Source organism: Moschus berezovskii, chromosome 21 (genome assembly GCF_049115385.1).
Source record: "Moschus berezovskii isolate FMDL1 chromosome 21, NW_MosBer_1.0, whole genome shotgun sequence".
Lineage (NCBI taxonomy): Eukaryota > Metazoa > Chordata > Mammalia > Artiodactyla > Moschidae > Moschus > Moschus berezovskii.
The window spans coordinates 68,230,661-68,255,705 of NC_142480.1; the positions used below are offsets into that span (position 1 = coordinate 68,230,661).

Below are 25,045 nucleotides of genomic sequence, written 5' to 3' on the forward strand. Positions count from 1 at the left end.
CTTGGACAATGCTTGATATTATCAACCTTTGTGACTGAAGTCATCCTAGTGGGCATGATGTGGTATCTTTTTGTGGTTTTAATTTGAATCTCCATACTAATTATGTTCAATATCTTGTGTTATTTGATTATATTTGGTGAAAGGGCTATTCAAATATTTGGCCGACTTCAAATTGGGTTATCTATCCTCTTAGTATTGATTTGTAAGAGTTCATTGTATGTTCTGAATATGTCCTTTATTAGATATATAATTTGGAAATATTGTCTCCAGTCTGTGGATTTTTATTTTACTATTTGTATTTTGATAAGATTTTGAAAAAACAATTATGATGTTCAATTTATTGTGTTCTTTTATGGATTGTGCTTTTGGTGTTATCAAAGAAATTTTTACACAAAATTTTCTCCTACGTTTTCTTGAAGAAAGTTTATCATTTTAGCTCTTATGTTTAGGTCTATGATTCATTTTCAGTTAATTTTTGTCTGTGTTATAAAGTAAGAGTATAGTTCACGAATATCCAGTTGTCCCAGCATCATTAGTTTAGAAGGCTATGCTTTACCCCATTGACTCGCTCTGGCACTTAGTTGGGAGATCAGTTGACCATAAAAGTAAATTTATTTGGAGACTCTATCCTGATTCATCTGTCTATAAATCTAACCTTATATTAACACCAAACTGTCTTATTTACTTTAGCTTTACCATGAAATTTAAAATCATTTAGTATACAAAAGAACAAACAAAAGAACCATTTTTTCAAAAAATTTTGGCTACTAATTCCACATAAATTTTAGAATTTTATTTCTATAAAAAAAGTTTCATTGCATCCACAGATTAACTTGAGAGAGACTTGAAATCTTAAGACTGAATCTTCCAATCTATGCACATGGTATATCCCTCCCTTTATTTCTCATTTTTTTTTTTTTAGCAATGCTTTGTAGTATTCAGCGTATGTCTTGCACCCTTTTGTTAAACTTATCTTAAATATTTTATTCTATGTGAATTTTAAAACCAGCCTACTAATTTACTCAAAATAATGCTGGTGTTTTTGAATCACAATTACATTGATTTAAAGATAATTACATCTTAAAAATGAGTCAACTAATACATAAAGATGCAATAAATTTTATTTATTTAGAACTTTAATTTCTCCAAGAAATGTTTTGCAATTTTTTATTTAGGAGTAGTATATCTCTTACTACACTTATTAAGTATTTGTTGCTTTTTCAGTGCTATAGTAATGTTTATTTTCATTTTCTAGTTTATTGTTAACATATAGAAAAAGCATTTTTATATGTTGGCTTTCTTTCAAACAATCTTGCAAAATTCCTTACTAATTCTTAAAGTAGGCTTATAGATTCATTTGAATTCTCTTTATTATAGCAAAGTATATAATTTTGTCACCTATGAATAATAATAGTATTACTTTTTCCTTTCTAATTTGTATGCTATTTTTTCATCTTGCCTTATTTCACTGGCTAGGACCTCAGAGAAAACATTGAATAGAAATGAAAGTGAAAATCCTTGTCTTAATCATGATCTTCAGGGAATGCTCTTAGTCTCTTGCCATCTAGAACAATTTTGTCTGTACCTCCTGACCCATCAGCTATTTGCTATTGCTCATGAGTCCATGTGTATCTATACTTTCTCTCTCCATGAAAAATGGATGATGTACCATTCAAAGCTCTACCCATTGAGAGGCTCTACCCTACCCTACAAAACTGGTTTTCATTTTCTCATCACATGAACATCACAAGGTGACCCATTGTGAATCAAGTTCAGATCTTTTTCCTCCTTGTTAGCTGGTCATACGGAACACTCCACCAGGTCAAAGGTGTGAGCTAACGGAGCAGGGACAGTGCAACAGTGGTGAATAACATATGAACGAGAGACAGATGTTCTTTCAGTTTATTTGTGATGTTTAGATCTGCTTCAGACTGATTATGGATGTATGTATCACTTCCACTGTTGGGATGAATTCATGCCAGTCCTAACTGGTCTTCTGACTGTATTTCATAAAGATAATATGGAAATAAAAGAAGATCGGAATCTGTATGTTGAAAAGGACCTCACTGTGCTGAGCTTGGAAAACTGGTCATCTCCAAATCCTATCTTAGTAAAACTTTTAGACATTAAAAATAAAGAAAAATCTGGACTGCATGCTAAAAGTTAAAGTTTCTTACAAAGGACAGAAAATCCAGCTGTCATGAGATTTCTCTAAGGCAACAAAAGTAAAGAATGGAGTGACACATACATGAAGATCACAGAAAAAATGTGGGGACGTCCCTGGTGGCTCAGTGGCTAAGGCTATATGCTCTCAGCGCAGGGGGCCCAGGTTCCTGCCCTGTTCAGGGAACTGGATCCCACCTGCCGCATCAAGGATCCCCTGTTCTGCAACTAAGACCAGGCACAGCCACATAAATAAACAGCCTAAATAAAGTTTAAAATTAAAAAAGTGATAAAATGTGAACCAAGGAACTTTTTTAGAGCCTATCAAGTTGTCCTTTCAACATAAAGCTATAGGAAAAGTTTTAAACATGAGCAAATTCAGGGAATACTGTATGCCCTATCTTTTCTTGAGGGGTTTACTAAAGGACAACCTTTACTAAACCAAGATATAATTGAGGAAACATCAGTAAAAAGACTCATTATAAGATTCAATGCATTTAATTATAGCTCTAACCCTAAAACTGACTAGATGTAAGAAAAGTATGTAAAAATATATTATTACAAAGTAGAACTAACACCATTTTTAGAATAAGAAGAGAAGGAAGAGAAAAGGAAGAGGGAAAGTAGAATATGCTCATTTATTGTAATATAGACAATAGGTAGAATTCAAAGGATACTGCACAGCTGATGAATCAAACAGCAGAAATCTCAATAAAGGATCCTAAAGAGATTATACATAGTATCACTGTAAACTTTTCTCTACCATAATTTTGTTGTTGTCGTTGTCATTCAGATGCTCAGTCTTGTCTGACTCTGCATCCCCTGGACTGCAGCACACCATGCTTCCCTGTCCTTCACCATCTCCTGGAGCTTGCTCCAACTCATGTCCATTGAGTCAATGATGCTATCCAATCATCTCATCCTCTGTTGTCCCCTTCTCCTCCTGCCTTCAATCTTTCCCAGTATCAGGATCTTTTCTAATGAGTTAGTTCCTTGCATTAGGAGGCCAAAGTATTGCAGTTTCAGCTTCAGCATCAGTCCTTCCAATGAATATTCAGGGTTGATTCCCTTTAGGACTGATTAGTTTGATAGCCTTGCTATCATAATTCATATTTCTTAAATACCTAAAGAAATAGTAAGTACAAAGAAACAAGGAACAATAATAAGGACATACATATATATATATATTACATATACATATAAATATATGTGTTGTTGCTTTATTTCTATAAAAGGAAACTCAGGAAATATACACTTAAAAAAATAAAAGTGGCTGCTTACAGAGAGTGGTTGGGAATGGGGCTGAAGGGATGGGAATTAGAGTGAAACATCTCCAAGTATGTCTTTTATGTAGCTTTGATATTTGAAACTTTAAAATGTTTTATATATTTAAAACTAATGTAGATGAAAGAATCAAGCCCTAAAGTTCCTACAGACAGAAACAAACAAACAAAAAAACTATGTATCACTAATAAGAATTCAAGAAACTTCTGAACATAACACTCTGAACATCCTTATGGAAATTTAGTTTAAGGACTGAAAGAATTGCAAAGAAATCTGGAACTTGGTACGCTTGTTGATAGTGGTATTGGTCATTTGTGTGTACTGTAGGATAGAGAATGTGATAAATATATTGGGGTCTCATTGTGGAAGAAGAGAAATAAGTACAGAACGAGAGAAGATGTGAAAGAGCTCAGCATTACTGAATATGAAATATCATTATGCATATATATATATATTCCATAAGCATAGGCATTGACAAGTGCCATTGACAAGTGAAATGAAGAATGACAAGTGACAAGTGAGATGCAGTGACTAGTGCCCACTTTATTAACAGGAACCAGGTTTCTGAGAAATGACTGAGTCCAGGTCTGGGACAGAAAAAGTGACCCATTGAACCAAAATCAAAGATATGGTCAGACTGATAAGGACATGCCAAAAGTATACACAATTGGCTTCAGGGGTCTGGACTGGCCAAATCTAGGACAATCTGAGCACCACAAAGAATAATGATGTAATGTATTATGCCATATGGAATAAAAAGAGAAGCTATGACTCCACATTAATACTAAACAAAAGTGGTGGTTAGGAGGACAAGATCTTCTTTACTGAAGAAAACATCTAATATACATAGAAGGAATGGAGGAAAAATTATGATTGTACAGCCATCAGTGTAAAATTCATTCAGGCAATGATGCTGAAACTAGTGGGTAAAATACTGAAATGTCTAATTTTCAAAATATGACCACTCAACTAACTTATTAATTATAATATATACTTGCTAGTTGCCCATACTGGATGCTCGATTGATAGTAGGTTTACCAACTTTATTCATTGTCTCCCTCCCCTAAATTACTTATTTCCCTACTGTTTTTTGGGAATCAGTTCCCAAAGACACTACTTGTACCCAAAGCATTTCGTCAAGATCTGTTTCTGGGGGAATCCCAAGTTATAACAGTTTCATCCATTCACCCACTCACTCATAAGCATTTATTGAGCATTTATATTGTGTTGGGTTTTCCTTGTGGCTCAGCTGGTAAAGAATCTGCCTGCGATGCAGGAGACCTGGGTTCGATCCCTGGATTGGGAAGATCCCCTGGAGAAGGGAAAGGCTACCCACTCCAGTATTCTGGCTAGGAGAATTCCATGGACTGTATAGTCTATGGGGTCGCAAAGAGTCGGACACGACTGAGCGACTTTCACTTTCACTATATTGTGTTAGGCACTGAGCTACCCCAGGTGGTGCTAGTGGTAAAGAACCTGCCTGACAAGACAGGAGATGTGGAATTGCTCCTGGGGTTGGGAAGAACCCCTGGAGGAGGACATGGCAACTCCAGTATTCTTGCCTGGATAATCCCTTGGACAGAGGAACCCGGCAGGCCATAGTCCGTAGGACCGCACAGAGTTGGACACAACTGAAGCGACCTAGCACAAGCATGAGGCACTGAGCCAAGTCCTGAAGAACACACTGTATCTTAAATCATTACAATATCACCAGTTTTATATGTGAAAACTTGAAGTTTAAAGAATATAAGCAACTGGCCCCAAGTCACACAACCAGGACTGAGTACTGCAAGGGAACAGGCAGAGCAGGCCGGCTGAGGCCTTGTTTGAGGTGAGCAGTACGGAAAGGGAGGGACAAGGAGCTTTCTCTTCAGGTAACAATTTAAGAATACTCTTCTTACAACACTTTTAGGAGGCAATGAATAAAAAGGGATGACTGGAAAATTGAGAAAACATTTCAATGAAACATTTTCGGAATTCTTCTGGGAAAGCACACACACACACACACACATTGCTGGATTTACACACACACACAGCTGGATTTACACACACACACACAGCTGGATTTACACCCTAGCTCTATGAGGTTTTAGGCGTGGAACATCAACATGTTACTTATTTTAAGTTCAATTTCCTAATCCATGAAATGTATAGTATCAAAGATTGTTGTCAGAATTATGATTTAAGAAACCAGCATTTAATGGGTGCACAAATGAAATCTGTGGAAACAAATCCATTTCAGCAACTTTGCATTAAGTACTGAAATAACAGTTGCAATCAGTATCATGCTTCAGTTCAGTTCAGTTCAGTCGCTCAGTCGTGTCCGACTCTCCGCGACCCCATGAATCACAGCACGCCAGGCCTCCCTGTCCATCACCAACTCCCGGAGTACACTCAAACTCATGTCCACAGAGTCGGTGATGCCATCCAGCCATCTCATTCTCCGTCGTCCCCTTCTCCTCCCGCCCCCAACCTTTCCCAGCATCAGAGTCTTTTCCAGTGAGTCAACTCGTCTCATGAGGTGGCCAAAGTATTGGAGTTTCAGCTTTAGCATCAGTCCCTCCAATGAACATCCAGGATTGATCTCCTTTAGAATGGACTGGTTGGATCTCCTTGCAGTATAAGGGACTCTCAAGAGTCTTCTCCAACACCACAGTTCAAAAGCATCGATTCTTCGGCGATCAGCTTTCTTCACAGTCCAACTCTCACATCCATACATGACCACGGGAAAAACCATTGCCTTGACTAGACGGACCTTGGTCGGCAAAGTAATGTCTCTGCTTTTTAATATACTATCAAGGTTGGTCATAACTTTCCTTCCAAGGAGCAAGCGTCTTTTAATTTCATGGCTGCAATCAGCATCTGCAGTGATTTTGGAGCCCAAAAAAACAAAGTCTGACACTGTTTCCACTGTTTTTCCATCATGCTTAGCAGGAATTATTAGGTTGGTGCAAAAGTAATTGCAGTTATGCTCTGTTGAACTTTGCTGTTTGATATTGGAATACAATCTTAAATAATATGATTATACTTAGATAATTTAAATGCACATTTCTTGCTTAATGCTTTTTTTGCTGATGACTTATTACTTGTTGTGTATTATATATGTATTTTAGACTTGGGAAATGTTGTTAGACAAAAAGCAAATTTGAGCGATTTTCTTATCCGAGTTCAAAATGAGTTGTAAAGCAGCAGAAACAATTTGCAACATCAACAACACATTTGGCCCAGGAACTGCTAACGAATATACAGTACAGTGGTGGTTCAAGAAGTTTTGCAAAGTAGATAAGGCCCTCGAAGATGAGGAACACAGCGGTCTGCCATCAGAAGTTGACAACAACCAGTTGAGAGGATCATCAAAGCTGATCCTCTTACAACTAACTACAAGAGAAGTTGCCGAAGAACTCAATGTCAACCATTCTAAGGTCATTCGGCATTTGAAGCAAATTGAAAAGGTGAAAAAGCTTGATAAATTGGTGTCTCATGAGCTGACTGCAAATCAAAAAAAGCCATCCTTTTGAAGTGTTGTCCTCTCTTAGTCTATGCAACGAGAGTTTCTCAATTGGATTGTGATGTGCGATGAAAGTGGATTTTATATGACAATCAGTGATGACCAGCTCAGTAGCTGGAGTGAGAAGATGCTCCAAAGCACTTTCTAATGCCAAAAAAATGTGGGTTTTTTGCACCCAAAATGGTCATGGTCACTGCTTGGTGGTCTGCTGGTGGTCTAATCAACCACATCTTTCTGAATCCTGGCTAAACCATTAGGTCTGTCAAGAACACTCAGAAAATTAATAAGGTGCATGGTAAACTGCAATGACTGCAGCCAGCACTGGTCAACAGAAAAGGCCCAATTCTGCACGCCCAACGCCCAACTGCATGTCACACAACCAACATTTCAAACTTTGAATGAATCAGGCTATGACGTTTTGCCTCAACCTCTATATACACCTGACCTCTCTCTGACTAGTTCTTCAAGCATCTTGACAACTTTTGGCAGGGAAAATGCTTCCACAACCAGCAGAAGGCAGAAAATGCTTTCCAAGAGTTTGTTGACTCTCAAAGCATGGATGTTTGTGATACAGGAATAAGCTTATTTCTTGTTGGCAAAAGTGTGTTTGTAATGGTTCCTCATTATAATGGTTCCTATTTTGATTATTATAATAAAGATGCATTTGAGCCTATTTACAATAATTTACAGTGTGAAACTGCAATTATGTTTGCACCAATCTAATAAAAAAGAAGCAATATAAAATATTTCATGTCATGAATAATATTTACACTATCTTATATAAACTTTGTCTTCTTATAAGGATGGTTTACTGTCACAAAACAAAGCTAAGAACAACAAAAAGAAGGCAAGTTTTGTTTCAAGCAATACCGAAAAAAAAAACCAATAGTAAATTTTTATCATTTTGGTAATTTTGTATTCTGTTGTTAGCGTCAAGCAATACAAAAATATTGCTTATCAATTGCAAACTATATTCATGATTCTTACCTTGCTAGACATTTTTAGTTGAGGTTCCCCCCCAAACCAGTAAGTACAGTTGTCTGCACTATTTTTAATAACAAAGATTTTATTTAACCAGTGTTTTCCTTTGATATAAAAAATTATTAGAGTTCCTGTAAGAAATCAGTATATCTTAAAAATGCTATTAGAGATATGAATTCACCGTGAATGCAGCAATCACCATTCAATCAAACTCCTCTTTTCCATTTACTCTCCAGTTGGGTGAGGCAGGCAGAAAGACTGAAATGACCACAGTCAAAGCATAATTTAATGACTTCCAGGTTCTTGTTTGAATGACTTCTTAAGTAGTCTTAGATATATCTGTAGTTAGGGAAAATTAGTGGTTGAATAAGTTACAGATACAGAGAACTGTGTAAGTTGGAATGTCCATGGTTGTCCAGTGGCTGGGAGTCTGAGCTCCCAGTGCAGGCTGCCCTGGTCAAGGAATGCACGTGGCTGCCACAGAGACCCTGCATGCAGCAACTAAAGATGGAAGAGTTGAGAGCCAAAAGTAAGACCTGACACCGTCAGATAAATTTAAAAAAGAATTTTGTAGGTTATCTTGTTCACTATCTTGTTTTTATACATAATACTAAGGTCCTGAAAGTTTAAAGACATATATTGTTGCTTACTTAGTTGCTGGAGTTCACAAGTTAAAACATCTTAAAATAAATTTATTTGCCTGATTTTTCCGTCCCTACTAAATTGTACAGGACAGCTCTGCACCTTGTATCTCTGCTTAATACAACTGAAAAGTAAAATATGCAAAGATACACTACTTTACCATATAATAGCTCATTCATTCAAACACTTTTTGAGGACGTGCCAAGTTTCAGCTACTGAGATACACACTGGGAACAAAAAGGAAGCCAAAGGCACTCTCCTCTCTCAAGGAAGTTGAGTGGAGACAGAACTGTAAGCACAGCACAAATGTGAAAAGTGACATGAGAGGAAGAACTAGTGTGAGTAACAATCCCACCTGAAAAGGTTAGAGAGGCTTCTCAGAGAAGGTGTTTGGACTTGTCTACAAGAACAAACTGCAGGCAAAAGGGTTCCAAACGACTCTTGAGTTTGTATCACTTCAGAAAGTATCTATGAGGGGAGTGGAAGGAAATAGGGCTAGGAGGCAGGCCCCATCTCCAGTAGGCCTTGTTCTTAGAGTTTGAACACTTTCCAGAAGGCTATGAAGAGCCACTGATATATTCAAGCAAGGGAGCAGTAAGATTCACGTTTCTTTAAAAAACATTCCATCTACATGTATATGTATGGCTTAGCCCCTTTGCTGTCCATCTGAAACTACCACACATTGTGTGATATGTATAGCTAACTGGCTATATTTCATTATAAAATAAAAGTTAAAAAAAATATTCCACGATGAGGAGCTTTTTTCCCATCCAGGAAAGTACTGTATCAGCATTGTGTTGGGGCTACAATAGTAATAAGATAGTATGTCCCTGCCCTTCTAACCCATCTGAAGCTTGTATTCTGGTTCAAGTAAGAAACACTAAGGGTCTAAATTATGGTAGCAGCAGTGTAAGGAAATGGATGTTATAATAATAATGATATTATTACTGAATGAATAATGAATAACAATAATAGTGACTACTACCATTTACTGCTGCTACTGCTGCTAAGTCACGTCAGTCGTGTCCGACTCTGTGTGACCCCACAGACAGAAGCCCACCAGGCTCCCCCGTCCCTGGGATTCTCCAGGTAAGAACACTGGAGTGGGTTGCCATTTCCTTCTCCAATGTGTGAAAGTGAAAAGTGAAAGTGAAGTCGCTCAGTCGTGTCCGACCCTTAGCGACCCCACGGACTGCAGCCTACCAGGCTCCTCCATCCATGGGATTTTCTAGGCAAGAGTACTGGAGTGGCTTGCCATTGCCTTCTCTAACCATTTACTGAGCACTTCCCATATGCTAGGCACTAAACACTTCACATGTACAGTCCCTGTTCACTCTCCACAGTAGCCTGATGAGGCTACTATCATTTTTCCTACTTCACTGATAAGGAAACAGAGAGATTAATTGAATATTTAATTAAAGTCTTTATATCTGGTAAGTGGCAGTACTGGGATTTCCATGGGATAATAAAAAGCTCACCTTTACTGAGCTTATATTATGTACCCACTCATTCTAGGTGCTTTTATGTATATTAACATTTAATTCTCATGACAACCCCATCTTACAGGTGAGAGGTCCAAATCAGAGAGGAGTTTATGATTTTAGTCAGCATTTTTGCAGTTGCTAATAAATTCTGAGCCTATGCTCTTAATCACTTTGCTATGCTACCTAATTCTAAAAACAATACGTTAAGGCACATATAACTTTGCCTCCTAATTGCCTGCAAAGTGAGGAAGAGAAAGTCTAGGATTACTAATATTATGATTGGGGACTACCACAGATGGTGGAGTCATCAATCAAGTCAAGGAATGTAGGATGATTTGGTTTCATTCAACCCTAACTAAAGAAAGAGAGTTCCAGAAGAGCATCTATTTCTGCTTCATTGACTATGCCAAAGCCTTTGACTGTGTGGATCACAATTAACTGTGGAAAATTCTGAGAGATGGGAATACCAGACCACCTGACCTGCCTCTTGAGAAACCTCTATGCAGGTCAGGAAGCAACAGTCAGAACTGGACATGGAACAACAGACTGGTTCCAAATAGGAAAAGGAGTGCGTCAAGGCTGGATATTGTCATCTTGCTTATTTAACTTATATGCAGAGTACATCATAAGGAACGCTGGGCTGGAAGATGCACAAGCTGGAATCAAGATTGCTGGGAGAAATATCAATAACCTCAGATATGCAGATGACACTACCCTCATGGCGGAAAGTGAAGAGGAACTCAAAAGCCTCTTGATGAAAGTGAAAGAGGAGAGTGAAAAGGTTGGCTTGAAGCTCAACATTCAGAAAACAAAGATCATGGCATCTGGTCCCATCACTTCATGGGAAATAGATGGAAAAACAGTGGAAACAGTGTCAGACTTTATTTTTTGGGCTCCAAAATCACTGCAGATGCTGATTGCAGCCATGAAATTAAAAGACGCTTACTTCTTGGAAGGAAAGTTATGACCAACCTTGATAATATATTAAAAAGGAGAGACATTACTTTGCCAACAAAGGTCCGTCTAGTCAAGGCTATGGTTTTTCCCGTGGTCATGTATGGATGTGAGAGTTGGACTGTGAAGAAAGCTGATCGCAGAAGAATTGATGCTTTTGAACTGTGGTATTGGAGAAGACTCTTGAGAGTCCCTTGAACCGCAAGAAGATCCAACCAGTCCATTCTAAGGGAGATCAATCCTGGGTGTTCATTGGAAGGACTGGTGCTAAAGCTGAAACTGCAATACTTTGGCCACCTCATGCGACGAGTTGACTCACTGGAAAAGACTCTGATGCTGGGAAAGCTTGGGGGCGGGAGGAGAAGGGGACGACGGAGAATGAGATGGCTGGATGGCATCACTGACTCTGTGGACATGAGTTTGAGTGAACTCCGGGAGTTGGTGATGGACAGGGAGGCCTGGCCTGCTGTGATTCATGGGGTCACGGAGAGTCGGACACGACTGAGCGACTGAACTGAACTGAACTAAAGAAGCCTACGTTCAGCTGCTTCCTTGATTTCTTCATTTGGATATAAGGATACAAAGTCAGCTGCAGTGAAAGGTATCTAGAATAACCATGGCTTATTACAGGGTTAGGAACTGTCTCACACCAAAGTTCACACTGGTATACAAGCTGTGACTCAGAAAATCCTTGGGGCCCATCCTATTGCTCGAGCTCACAACCCTACCACACTCCAACCATCAGAAGTGGACAGAGAGAAAGGAGCATCTCATTTCTTTTACAGTACGATCTCGAAGTTGCTCACATCATTTCTGCTCACATCCCACTAGCCAGAAGAGTGGCACGACTACACCTAGAGAGTTTATTATAGGAAACAATGGATTTGGCCAGGTGTTCTACTAACAAGGATGAAGAGGAGAGTGCACTTTAAGGGCCAACTAGCAATCACTCTGTACTGCAGACATACAGGCATCTCAAATGTAACATTTTAAAAAACCAATTCCTGCTTATTCGTCCAAAACCCTCTTTTCTTTACAATTATCCACATCTCAATGAAAGACGGAAAATGGGGCACGGTCAGCAGTTTGATTTCAGACGTGAATGAATTTGAGATGAATGTAGGACATTCAGTACAAATTTCCAATAAGCGGTTGAAGATACATGTCTGAAGTTTCTGAGTGAGGTCAGTGTCCAAGATTCAGACTCAGATTTCTGACTTACATAAGTGATCCCTGGTGGCTCGTTCAGTCAAGAATCTGCCTGCAATGCAGAAGACCTGGGTTTGATCCCTGGGTCAGGAAGATCCCTGGAGAAAGGAAAGGCAACCCACTGCAGTATTCCTGCCTGGAGAATTCGATGGACAGAGGAGTCTGGTGGGCGAGTCCATGGGGTTGCACAAAGTTGGACACAACTGAGCAAGCACTCATGCACGCACACAGAATATACAAAAACAGTTTTGTGAGTAACTGTGTAAAAATGGTGGGTCAAGAGTATCAAAAGCAGAGAAGACTAGCATTCTGTAAAGTAGATTTGAGGAGGAGTGATCTAAGACACGGGAGAAAAGAATGGAGATCTCAGCATGATGGAATCAAGGGAGCAGTTTCCAGTAGATTAGCAATGTGGAAGGCTGCAAAGAGGTCAGATACCATGAAAATTGAAAAGTAACTTTTAAATTTGGTCATTATGCCATTATTGACATAAATACAGGCAATATATATAGTAAAATGGGAGCAAATACTACATTTCAATAGTTGAAGAGGAACTTGGAAGCAAACGGCAATCTGATAGCTCTTCCAAAACGAAGTTAAGAGGAGAATTAATGAATAGGAGAAGGAATTAACAGGAGAGGGATTAAGTCTTGAGATGCACATAACTCCCATATACATTAGCTCTAGAAAGGAAGAAGGATGGCTCATGATTTAAGACAGAAGATTAAGGGGAGTGCAAATTTGGGTAATCTGTAGGCATGTAGGAGTTTATGCCTGGAGTCTATAATGATAAATGATCACTACTGCTAGTACTAAGCACTACAATTTGCTGAGCACTTGTCCTGTCAGGCAACGGTCTTCACAGAATTTTGCTACAACAGTGTTTCTTAAATATGGAGAGCTACTCATATACTGAAAGCCTAGTCTTTTTCTACAGTTGTGTGTGTAACATTTTTATGTAACCGAAATAGAGCAACAGTAACGTTCATCCCACTGTATCTGACTATTTTTTGTTCCATTCATTCAGCTTCCTCCTGATCCCAGAGTCATGCTAGGGAATGAAAAATTGTCTATGCATTTTGATTCATCTGTTGTAACTCACATCAAAAACAAATTCTGAGCACCAAAACAGCCACTAAAAACAAACAAACAACTTTATCAGCAATCTAGAGCAAACTGTTTCATAAAAACTGTTGGGTTATTCTGAAAAAAATGTCATTTTACTGGTGTGATTTCTTCTTGGACTGTGAGTTCTTGAGGGCAAGGATAGGGATTGTTGATCTTTTATTGTTTTCAAAAGCCTGGCACAGATCTTGGTAAACAGCAGAAGTTCAAAATTTGTTAAAGGAATTAATGAGCTATGTGAAAAAAAATTAAACTGCTCCTTTAACTTTACACTGAAACGGGAAACTTAGAAACTACTGGGTCTCATTTTGCATAGAATAGTCAAACGAATTTATTACTTAACTTGGTAGGTAATAAGTTGTTTTCCTGGGACAACATACCTGAAGGAAAATATGGGTCTGACTTGGGAAAAAATTTGTTCATAAAAACTGATATATATGGAGATGGAACACTATTAGGATTCTAAGGATTCCTGACAAAGTTCATGCTGCTAATTTCTACCAGCAAAATTTTTGAAATTTGAAAAGGAACAAGGCAAAGAACACAGTGGGTTTTTGAAATAAGTCTGACACAGGTAAGAATGCCTAATTAATATTAACAAGCTAAAAGGGCTACATTTCTCCAGATTCCAAGGAGGAATTGGGATCCTTTCTGATCTTAGTAAAGAATCAGCATTTAAGACATTTAAGAGCAGGTTTCTCTTGTCTTTAATTTTCTTGGAACTCAGGGTTTTCTGCCATGTTTGATATACTTATTATTTTTAAAATTACATTTCATTTATTTAATTTTCACTTAACATACCTGGTGGGCTTCTGTCTATGGGGTCACACAGAGTCGGACACGACTGAAGTGATTTGGCAGCAGCAACAGGAAATAGAATTGCTAAAAGAATCTTCACATGCTAGATATTGCAGTAACATTTTAATAACATCTTTAAAATTTTTCATTTGCCTATTTTGATAACATGCAAAGATCAATCCTTGACACTAATTTTAACTAGTTTCGCCCATAAAACATAACTGAAAGTTTCCAAATTCGAATCTGTAATGGAATGAAAAAAGAATAAGGGACGAAGTTAAAATTGGACATGACTTAACACTGTTATTTATCATTAGTTGTTTCAGAATGGACTTCCCTGGTGAATTATCCTTTAATAATTTAAAATTCGACTATTTTTTGTTGTTGTTGTTGGGAAGCAGTGTGTGTGTGTGTGTGTGTATACACGTATATATGACTATATAAAACAGATGGTCTAAGAATGACAGTTAAATTTAGTAGTATGTATGGCTATTGATATACAAAGTTTGAATACTAAATGAAAAGGATGTCATACAGTATTTTACGGACCTAGCAAAAGCTGCAAACCTTAAGACTGAATTGTTAGTGACCCCATTATAGCTTTGGTCGTAACTGTTTCAGAGCCCTAAATCAAGACGCACGGCTTTACATGGATTCAGTCAAACAAATCAGAATTAGCCTGTATCCAGCTGGGGTCAATCAAGGGGCAACTTTCTCTTTATCGACAAACTACGGAATGTCAAAATTGCAAGAGACAGGCTTTTACCTTCCCGTAAACTAGTGACACACCGTTTGCAGGCAAAAGTCCTAAGCAGATGACCTTGGTCCCTTGAAAGAAAGCTGGTCCGCACTCTCGGCCTACTACTGCAATGTTTACAAAAGCAGCTCAGAGCACAAAGGGGTCGGGGTCGGCGACCTAGAATATGAAGGGCTCTGTCCCACTGCGAGGTTGGCAGCTACCAAAACCACTTGGCGAAATCTCGGAAGCGATTTCCCAATAAAATCGGGAACGTCCAACTTTAGGCCCGTTCCCTGGTTAGATAGCCCACGGGGCTCGCCAACACTCCGCAGGGCTCCAGGGAATGTCCCAAGTGTACCGCCTGCTTTCTGTCAGGGAACAGATCGCAGGGGCTTAAGAGGAACTGAACCCTCTCCTCGGTACAAAGATGGCGACCGGCCGTGGTGGGACTGCGAGGAACAGCCAGCGAACCACTTCCCTTTCCCAGCCGCCTTTGCGCTGCGACGACGGCAAGCAGGATGGGGGCGGAGCCGACGATTGGGGCGGAGCGGAGCGCAGCGCCCTCCCGCGCACGCCCTGGCCCCGCCCCGCGCCACTGCGTCCAGGCCGGGAGCCCTCGCCGCGCCGGGCGGTGCGCGCTGCCTGCCGGGATACTCGGCCCGCCCAGCTAGTCCTCCCGGCTTGCGCCGCGGCCGCGAGATCCGCGTTTTTTCCAAGATGGTGGCGCTCGGCTCGGGGTGACTGCAGGAGACGATAGAGCCCGACTCGCCTTCGCGGGAGCATCGACACAGCGCCCTCCGCTCGCTCGCGCACCCCGCCTCTGCGTAGCCCTCCGCCGGCTCGGGCCCTCGCCATCCGCCGCCGCGCCGACTTGCGCTTCGCTTCTGCCGACGGGCGCCGAGCCCGCGGGCGGCGGCGCCTCCCTCGGCTCCTCCGAGCCCTACAGGCGGGCCCATCGGCGCTCGCTCCGAGCCCCGCAGGCGGGCCCTGTGACCCCCGGCGCGGACGGGCAGCAGCGGAGCGGCGGGGCGACGGGCGCGGGGCTTCCTGCGGCCGCTGCGCCCCCTCTCCCGGTCTCGGACTCCGGAGAACGAAGCGCGGGTCCCGCATGAGCGCCGGCGGTGGCGGCAGTGACAGGGAACGAGGCGGTGGCGGGCGGAGGCGGCGGGCGAGGGCGACGACGAACGGCGAGGCGGCCGCTGCTGCGGGGGCCGCGGCCCAGGCGCGGGGGCGCCGACAGGTCAGTGCGGCCGAGGACGGACTGCGCCGGGGAGGACGGGCCCGGGCCGGCGGCGCCCCCTTTGTCCCGGCGGCCGCCCGAGTGCCCTGCGGGGCCGGCCCCGGCGAGGGCAGGGACGCCCGCCGCCTGCGGGGCGGGTGCGCGGGGCGCGCGGTCTGGAGAGGCCGGTGCCAGGACTAGGCCTCTGCCCGCCGCGGCGGCCGCCGTGACTGTCAGCGCTGGCTGGGCGCCGCCGGAGGGAGGGTTTCGTCGCCCGAGAAGACGCGAGCGGGCCCGGGGCGGGGCGTGCGGGCAGTCTTTAGGTGGCCCTCCTCCGAGCGGGCTCGCCCCGCCGGCCCAGGCCCCGGACTACAGGCCGGCTGGCCTTCTCCGCCCTAGGGGAGCTCTGATTCTCGCCGTTTTCGGGGTTTGGGCCTTACGGGTGAAGAAATGTTTAGACGTGTGCTTTGGCGGGTTGGGGTCTTTTTGGGGGTGGACTCTTGGGGAGGGAGGGCGAATGAAGTGGTAAATCAAGCCCAAGGATTGTGTCCACAGAACTCTTCGCGATTCTCAGATTAAATCTGAGCTACTGGGATTGCTGGAGACATTAAATGCAAACCTGGAAGTTCCCCGCGCCGCCCCGCCCCCCTCCCCCGCGCTTTTTTTCCCGTTGTGAAAATAAAGGGGATTCGTAATGGTGTTGGAGGGTTTTGCTGTTAATGCGACAGACGTTTTAGTCCATAAAATTGTTAAAAGTTACTTTAATATGGACGCTGTTTGGTTAGTCTTGGGATCCTTGAAAGAAAATCGTTTCCGAATTTTTTTTAAAATCCTGTGGACATGTTAAAAAATAATTACAAAGCCTGTTTGGTATATTTATTAAGTGGTTAGGGTGCTGCTGAAAAGTAAACGAATGGCATATGGGATTTACAGTCCAAAGTTACCTTCCATCAGTCAGAAGGGAATTCGGGTATGACCCATAATTTCGGATCATTCCACTGTCTGCAATATTGAAAAAAGGAAATTACTCCAGATTTTTGGCGGGGGGTGGGGTGGGGGGGCGGATAGGGGAGGTTGAAATGACCTAAACTTCAGAAGTGCAACTGTTAAAAAGTTACCTGTGAAATGCACTTGAAGTACCCAGTAAGTCATGTCAAATGAGTTGGACAAGAAAGATGAGAAGTGTTTATCTCACACCTCTTGACTAGTAAGTACCCTTACCTAAGATTGTTTTGTAAACCACGTGAAGAAGTTTAGCATTTAGGAAGATAAAAAGAAGTGGAAATAACTTTAGAATTAGATTCTGCTTGTAAATCTGAGCTACTTAGCACATTTTTAGTGAAATGAATATTAATGATGGTGCTGATAAAGCCCTAAGAGTGACCAGAACCCCGTTAAGCTGGTAATCATGACAGAACAGAAACAAGAAATGGCTTCAAGAAATAATGATGTCTGTTTATAGAATTACAATGTAAACTATGAAAGTCTTTACTGTGTCAGTATTTGCTAACTAGCATTAATGTGCTTAGTAGCATGTACACCATCCTCTGACATTGCTGGGTTACTGAGGAGTTTTAGCTTTACACAGAGATACAAAGTACAATATTGTAATTCCTTTTCACAAGTTTTATGAGCTTTTCTTTCATATTTCTTAAATTTGCAAGGTTTTTTTTTTTCCATGTTTTAAAAAATAACTTATGTAGTTAGTCAGAAGTGAAAGGAAGATACTTTGTCATCCCACTTCATTTAACAGGATTTGTTGGGTACCTAACTGGTGTCTTTGACATGTAACATTTAGTCAGTTTTATTCCCCACACTATAGATCGTTTCTAAATGACTCCTCCACTCTCCCCTCCAAAAACAATCCTCTCTCCCTTTAAATATTTTGAATAATTTATTGTTTCTCTCAATATGCAGTCAGTGGAATAATCCAAAACTTTCGATCAAAACCTGAATTTTTCAACCCAAACACTTGAAATGGTACTTACAAGTAAGTGTGTTTTCTTAAATGATTACTTGTCATGTTCTTCAGTTATGTTTTGCCCTATTGTTTAGACCTATACTTGTATAGGTCAAAATGTAGAAACATGACATTAAGTACATATGCAGCTATTAAAAAATTAATTTTCTCATTTTTATGAAGACAGATTTTCAGAGGTGATTTTTTTTTATCAGTTAAAATGCTTGGGTAAAGTCTTAGATGCTCTTTTCATGATGATTCAGGACAACAAAGCTTTGGCTGATTTCGGCAGTTTGTGCTCTCTCTCCCCTACAAATGTAAAGGTAAAGTATAAAAACCAAAGACCTTATGGTGTGTATCGTGAAAATAATTTAGGAATTAGATCCTACTTCTGATTTGGCTTTCCCTAGTTGTCTGACAGTTGACAAGTGACTTAATTTTGAGCTGCAAGTTTTGTCATCTGTAGAATGCGGTGGTGAAACTAACTTTAGAGTTATGAGGATTAAAGTATGTGAAATGCCCATCACATAGGCACATCGAAGTATTATCATTTGACGTCTTCCTACTCAGTTTTTCTAAATGTTCTTAAATCACCTTATCTATAGTGGACTCTAGCATATTATCCTCTACTTTGTTTTTCTTGCTCACTGGTTTTGAACTCAGTCTTTAAGGGCAAGGACTCCTGTTTACCAGAGACTGTGTTACCAGAGTATGGGTGACTTAGCTATCAGTAAATAGTTAGCTAACATTTATTAGGCATCTACTGTGACTACTCTGAGCTGAGCTAGGTGTAAGGACTATAAAGACAAGACTTATGTCTCTGTCTTTTGAAAGTGCACAGTCCTAGTGACATCCTCCACATAACACCATGTTTTGTGAAAGACTGTCAAACAATCGGAACTCCATTGTCTTAGCGCCCTTCTAATCCTTTGGCAGGTCTGTGGACTCAACGCCTCCTACTCCCAGCTCTTATTCTAAAGAATATTGCTGCACTCCTTCTTTTATGTACTGTCTGTCACATGTTAGGTTCTTCATATTTCGGTCCCAGTCCTCCACTCCAATCTGGCACATAGTGTGTGAGTGTGTGTATATATATATATGTATAAAAAAATGAACTTACTTTGGCAGTTGCCTGTATATACTCTGGTATTTTTCTGAGATGATTGTCATTCTGTTATCTGTATAAATTTATAGGAGTTGTAGGCCTGAAAGTGAAAGTCACTCAGTTGTATCCGACTCTTTGTGACCCCATGGGCTACACAGTCCATGGAGTTCTCCAGGCCAGAATACTGGAGTGAGTAGCCTTTCCCTTCTCTAGGGGATCTTCCCAACCCAGGGATCGAACTCAGGTCTCCTGCATTGCAGGCAGACTCTTTACCAGCTGAGCCACAGTGGAAACCCAGGAATACTGGAGTGGGTAGCCTGTCCCTTCTCCAGGGGATCTTCCTGACCCAGGAATTGAACCGGGGTCTCCTGCATTGCAGGCAGATTCTTTACCAACTGAGCTATCAGGGATGCCCATTGTAGGCCTGAATGGGGCTATTCTTGTCTTATACGCGAGGAAATTGAATTGCAGACCTTTAAAATGATTTTCTTAAAGTCACCAGGTGGCAGAGCCAGGGCACATTTTGAGCCTCTGGCCCCTAGATCAGGATTTTGCACACAATGGTTCTGTTTTGTCCTGTCTGTTGGGAGGAGTATTAAACTTTGCTTTGAGAATTCTCACCCACCTTTTTGCAATTACATGTTTTCTATGATATTAGTAGAATATCATACCATTAGTAGAATATCACTGCCCAGGTGGCATAGTGGTAAAGAATCTGCCTGCCAATGCGGGAGACCCAAGAAACAGGGGTTGGGAAGATGTCCTGGAGTGGGAATTGGCAACCCACTCCAGCATTCTTGCCTGGAAAGTTCCGTGGACAGAGGAGCCTGGCTGTCTGCAGTCCATGGGATCGACAGTATGACTGCACACACACACATGATATTAGTAGAAAACAACCTTCAACAAGATGCCTTTTCTGACCATAGCAGTTACTGGAGGAAATAGAACTTTTTCTTCTAATGTAGGAGATAAAGGAAAATTATAGTAAGTGGAAGTAATGTTAATCTACAAGCCTATATCCTATGTTCAAAATGTGTGATGTTTGAAACACTTAAAGATTCTATTTAAACAGATTTTTAATGAGATGACTTATTAATAAATACATGATAAATTTCTTTGCTCACTTTTCATTTAATCTCAGAAATGTCACTTACAATGCTTTGATCTAAGTTATCTCTTATCTTTAACATGTAAATAGCATTATGGTTAGGAAGTTAAAAGAAGATCATTAAGTATAGGTCTATTTGAAAAAGAAATAAAGCTAGTATTTTTTTTTTTGACTACTATATTTTGCACATGAAATTTAGCTGATAGTTATTACTGCTTGATTCTAAGTCTTGTGACTGTGAACATCCTAAAATTATATATGAAATTCTAAGTGCTTCAGAGTCTCCACAGGTTCTATGAACGGAAGCCGTGAAGAACCACTGATGTGGAGGAAGAAGCACTAACTTTGGTGTCAGAGCGTGGGTTCATTCTTCTCTCATTTCCTACTGGGTATGAACAAGCCATTTAGCATTCAAAGCCTTGGCTCTCCTGTCAAGTAAAGGTGATACTTGCTTTGTTTCTGAGGGTTATGATTTTTAAATGAGATCATCCTTGAAAAAGTAGATTCATAACTACAAAGTGACATTATAACTGAGTTCGTGATTTGCCCGAGAAAACAAGTTGATTAGTAATGGACAGGTGATTGGAAACTTGGTATATTTTCATGTTTCTCAACTTAAATTTTTAACCTTTCCATAGAAATATTATTTGAGGAAGTACTTAGCATTTATTGAATTTAGTGAATTTATTTTTAGTGAATTTACTAAATATATTTTATATTTAGTGAATTTATTTTATATTTGGTAATTTATTTTATATTTGGTAATATATTTTATATTTGGTAATTATATTTGGTAATATTTAGAAATAGCAGACCTTAGTAGTTAGTAGTTAGTATTGTTAGTCCACAGTCAAATCACTTCTGTGATTTGCTTTACTTTTGTGACCTCTCTTGTTGATGTGATAAATAGCAAGTGAATTATAAGGTTGACCGGAAAAAAAAAGATTTGGAGACAGAATCTTACTGTGCTTTGCTCAATGGTTCTGTCCCACTCTCGGCGACCCTTTGGACTGAAGCCTGCCAGGTTCCTCTGTCCATGGAATTTTCCAGGCAAGAATTTTGGAGTGGGTTGCCGTTTCCTATTCCAGTCTTACTAGAATCTTACTAGATAAGATTATTCCTGAAGTTCAGTTTTAGGAAATCTATTTGCCTGGAGAATCCCAGGGATGGGGGAGCCTGGTGGGCTGCCGTCTATGGGGTCACACAGAGTCGGACACGACTGAAGTGACTTAGCAGCAGCAGCTGGAATCTTCTGTCATATGTGGATTGTGGAAGAGAATCCTATGTAAGACTTCATTAATTAAAGTCAGCGTCTGTGCTGCGAATAAAGCTCGAAGGTGGTGGTATAGGAGCTCTAAACACTTAGACAAGTAGGATGAAACTCTCCCTTCAGTGAAACTCTTGGCTAGCCAGTGTGGAGAATACTGTGGTGACTTTTCTTTCATTGTGTTCAAGGAGTTGATCTTCTGTATTCTGTACCCTTTGGTATCAGTTGAGGTAGCACAGATCCCTTTATGTTACAGAAATAAAACATGATACTTTTTTTTACCTCTTTGTGGTGTGTAGGCTTGTAGCTCTTTTTTAGTTCTTAATAGGTGCCCTTTTTACATAGTTTCAGTAATTCAAAATTTCACATTTAAGAAAAGGAGTGCTGCACACAAATTATGTAGCTAGAGGCTGAATGAAGATGCTGCCAATACTTTACCCATAATTTTTCATTTGGTAACTTTTGTCTGCTTGTATCAAAAAGAACAGGTAATCCATTTCAAGTTTCTAATAGACTTCTACCTCAGCAGCCTCCCTCTTTTTTTGTTTCTGGTTTGGTTGTGTTGGGTCTTCATTGCTGTATGGCTTCTCTAGTTACGGTGTGTGGGCTCTGGAGGGTGCAGGCTCAGTAGTTGTGGAACATGGACAGCAGCCTCCCTCTTGAATGTGAGAAGGCACTCTTAGAATTGCCCTTGTGACCTGTCAGAATGGCTATCATCAAACAATCTACCAACAGTAAATGCTGCAGTGGGTGTGGAGAAAACTCTTGCAGTGTTGGTGGGAATGCAAATCGATACAGCCACTATGGGGAACAGTGTGGAGATTCCTTAAAAAACGAGGAATAAAACCATATGACCCAGCAATCCCACTACTAGGCATATACCCTGCTGCTGCTGCTGCTGCGGAAACTAAAATTGAAAAAAGACATGGGACCCAGTGTTCATTGCAGCCCTATTTACAGTAGCTATGAGTCAGACATGACTGAGTGACTTCACTTTCCCTCTTCACTTTCACACATTGGAGAAGGAAATGGCAACCCACTCCAGTGTTCTTGCCTGGAGAATCCCAGGGACGGGGGAGCCTGATGGGCTGCCGTCTATAGGCTCACACAGAGTCGGACACGACTGAAGTGGCTTAGCAGGATGTGGAAACAAACTTGATGGCCATCAACAGATAAATGGAAGAAGCCGTGGTACATATATAGAATGGAATATTACTTAGCCATAAAAGGCACACATTTGAGTCAGTCCTCATGAGGTGGATGAACATAGAGCCAGAGTGAATAAGTCAGAAAGAGAAAAACAATTATTGTATACTAATGCGTGTATTTGGAATCTAGAAAGACGGAACTGATGACCCTATTTGCAGAGCAGCAATGGAGACACAGATGTTGAGAACAGGCTTACTGATGCTTGAGGGTCGGGGGGAAGGAAAGGGTGGGTGGTGTGGCGGAGAGAGTAAGGTGGAAACGTTACTACCGTATGTACATAGCCAGTGGGAATTTGCTGTGTGACTCGGGGAACTCAAACGGGGCTCTGTAACAACCTACAGGGCTGGAATGGGGGAGGTGTATGTATTTTTCCCACGCAGATGAGTTTTTACCCTGTTTTAAAACAGATATTCAAGTGGGAGGGGCATGGGCAACCTATGGCTGATTCGGGTTGATGTTTGATAGAAACCAATGCAATACTGTAAAGCAATTATCCTTCAGTTAAAAAAAAAAATTGCCCTTGTGAGATATAGCCAATATGCTAACTCATTTATTTTTATATTTGTGATGCAGAGTAAATCCTGACTTTTCCTTCCAAACTAAACATACAGACAGTACGGAGAATAATATAATGATTATGTGTGTACCATTCTGTATGCACAAGTGTCGCATTTTGTCACTTCTTTGTACTCTAGCACCCTTTCTAAAAGTGATGTTCTTTATTTTCGTCTCAGATAATTGCTCTAGCGCTGCAGATACAACTACAGGAATTTCTTCATACTTTCCGAAAAATACTTTCTTATCTCTTATATGTAAAGCGTAATTCTGTTTTTCGGAAGGGAAAGGATGAGACACTCAGCAGTGTTTTCTATATAGAGCTAATAGGTCACAGGGTGAAACACAGGTTAATTTCCAGCTTATTACCTTAGTATTTTTTCTTAGGAATTCTATTTATTGTGGCTTGTATTTGTCAATATTGATAACCTTATGGTGTGCCATGAATAAGGATAGTAAATATTTACCTTTGCTAATAAGTTTTTGTTTTGAGAATTAAAAACAACAGGTGTCTTTTGAGCAGCTGTTGTATTTGACATGTATACTGATTGATAAACCCTATTTCACACAAAGAATCATTAGATAAAATTTTTCTTTTCTAGTTTTCTGAGGTGTGTTGTATTCTGTGTTGGTGATGGAAAACTGTGCTGTTAAAGATAATCCGAATGTAAAGCTCTTTAGAAATGAGAAGCTTTCCTAATAAGTGAAGCTGCCTCATTGATATTCAATTTTTTATACATTTTGCTGTGGCTATGAGAGTGTTTCTGTACCGCCCCCCACCCCCCATTCATATATTGAAATCCTAACACCCCTCCTAACCTGCTCACCCTGCTGCCATTGTGATGGCATTAGGTGGTGGGGACCTTTGGGAGGTGATAAGGTTTTCAGAATGGAGCCCTTCTGATGGAATTAGTGCCCTTTGAAAATCTCCAAAGAGCTCCTTCCCTTTTTCTGTCATGTGAGAATATAGCCAGAAGACCATCATCTGTGAAGCAGGAAGCTGATTCTCGCCAGATATCAAATCTGTCGGTGCTTTAATTTGGACTTCATGGCTCCAGAACTGTGAAAAATAAATTTCTCTTGTTTATACACCACCCAGTCTATGGTATTTTGTTAAATAAGCAGCCTAAATGGACTCAGACATATTAAACATGTTTAAAGGATAGAAAAGGAAAATAGAAAATTAAATGGATAAAATTGGTAGCTAACATAGGGGTATATTGTGCTTGGTAAAATGGAACTGCTTCTTAAAAGTTGATATAATGTTGAAATTGAGAACACTTAAGTGTAATAGAAAAACTGAACTAATGTTAGATTTCTGTATACATAAAACTAGATTTCTGCATTTAAAGTCTTCTGTTTCTTTAAATTTAATTATTACCCAGTGTAGTATATTTCAAATTATGTTCAAAATGAAAAAGCAAAATCTTAGGGTTTCATTTAACTCAGTGAAGAGTCAGTCTGCTCCCTCCCTCTCAAAATTCCTCTTTGATCTTTTTTTGGGTAGATGAAAGGTAGGGAGGGGTGAATTTAAAAATAGATGGCTCTCATTTGGAAAATAGGTAGGTCACTTATCTCAGCTGAAATTAAATGATTTATTTACTTATGGATTGAAAATTCAACATGAACAGTAAATACTTGCTGTTTCTTTTTTCTTTGTGTATTCTTTTAGATATTTGTAAGTATTGGATAAATGAACTACTTTATAGTTAGTTCAGGACTACTTTTAGATAGC

The 25,045-nt window shown here is 40.4% G+C and overlaps 2 protein-coding genes across 6 annotated transcripts in view; one reads left to right on the plus strand and one right to left on the minus strand.

The window, feature by feature from the left end:
- Positions 1 to 2,804: 2,804 nt before the first annotated feature.
- On the minus strand, positions 2,805 to 24,268 carry LOC129550739 (uncharacterized). The gene is made up of 6 exons (XM_088829721.1): positions 24,138 to 24,268; positions 23,778 to 23,868; positions 23,403 to 23,580; positions 17,051 to 17,108; positions 8,118 to 16,253; positions 2,805 to 3,287 (listed from the first exon to the last, which is right to left on the minus strand). Exons 1-5 carry the CDS (start codon positions 24,266 to 24,268, stop codon positions 15,281 to 15,283), a joined length of 1,431 nt encoding a protein of 476 aa, XP_088685847.1. The 3' UTR covers positions 2,805 to 3,287; positions 8,118 to 15,280.
- UBE3A (ubiquitin protein ligase E3A) overlaps positions 15,991 to 25,045 on the plus strand; it is a 97,117-nt gene continuing 88,062 nt past the window's right edge. For 3 of the 5 annotated variants that reach the window (XM_055417659.1, XM_055417658.1, XM_055417661.1), the window contains exon 1: positions 15,991 to 16,127. The gene's annotated coding sequence lies outside the window, so the exon portion shown is untranslated. The remainder of the gene's footprint in view (positions 16,128 to 25,045) is intronic. The other 2 variants (XM_055417664.2, XM_055417663.2) reach the window with 2 other exon arrangements.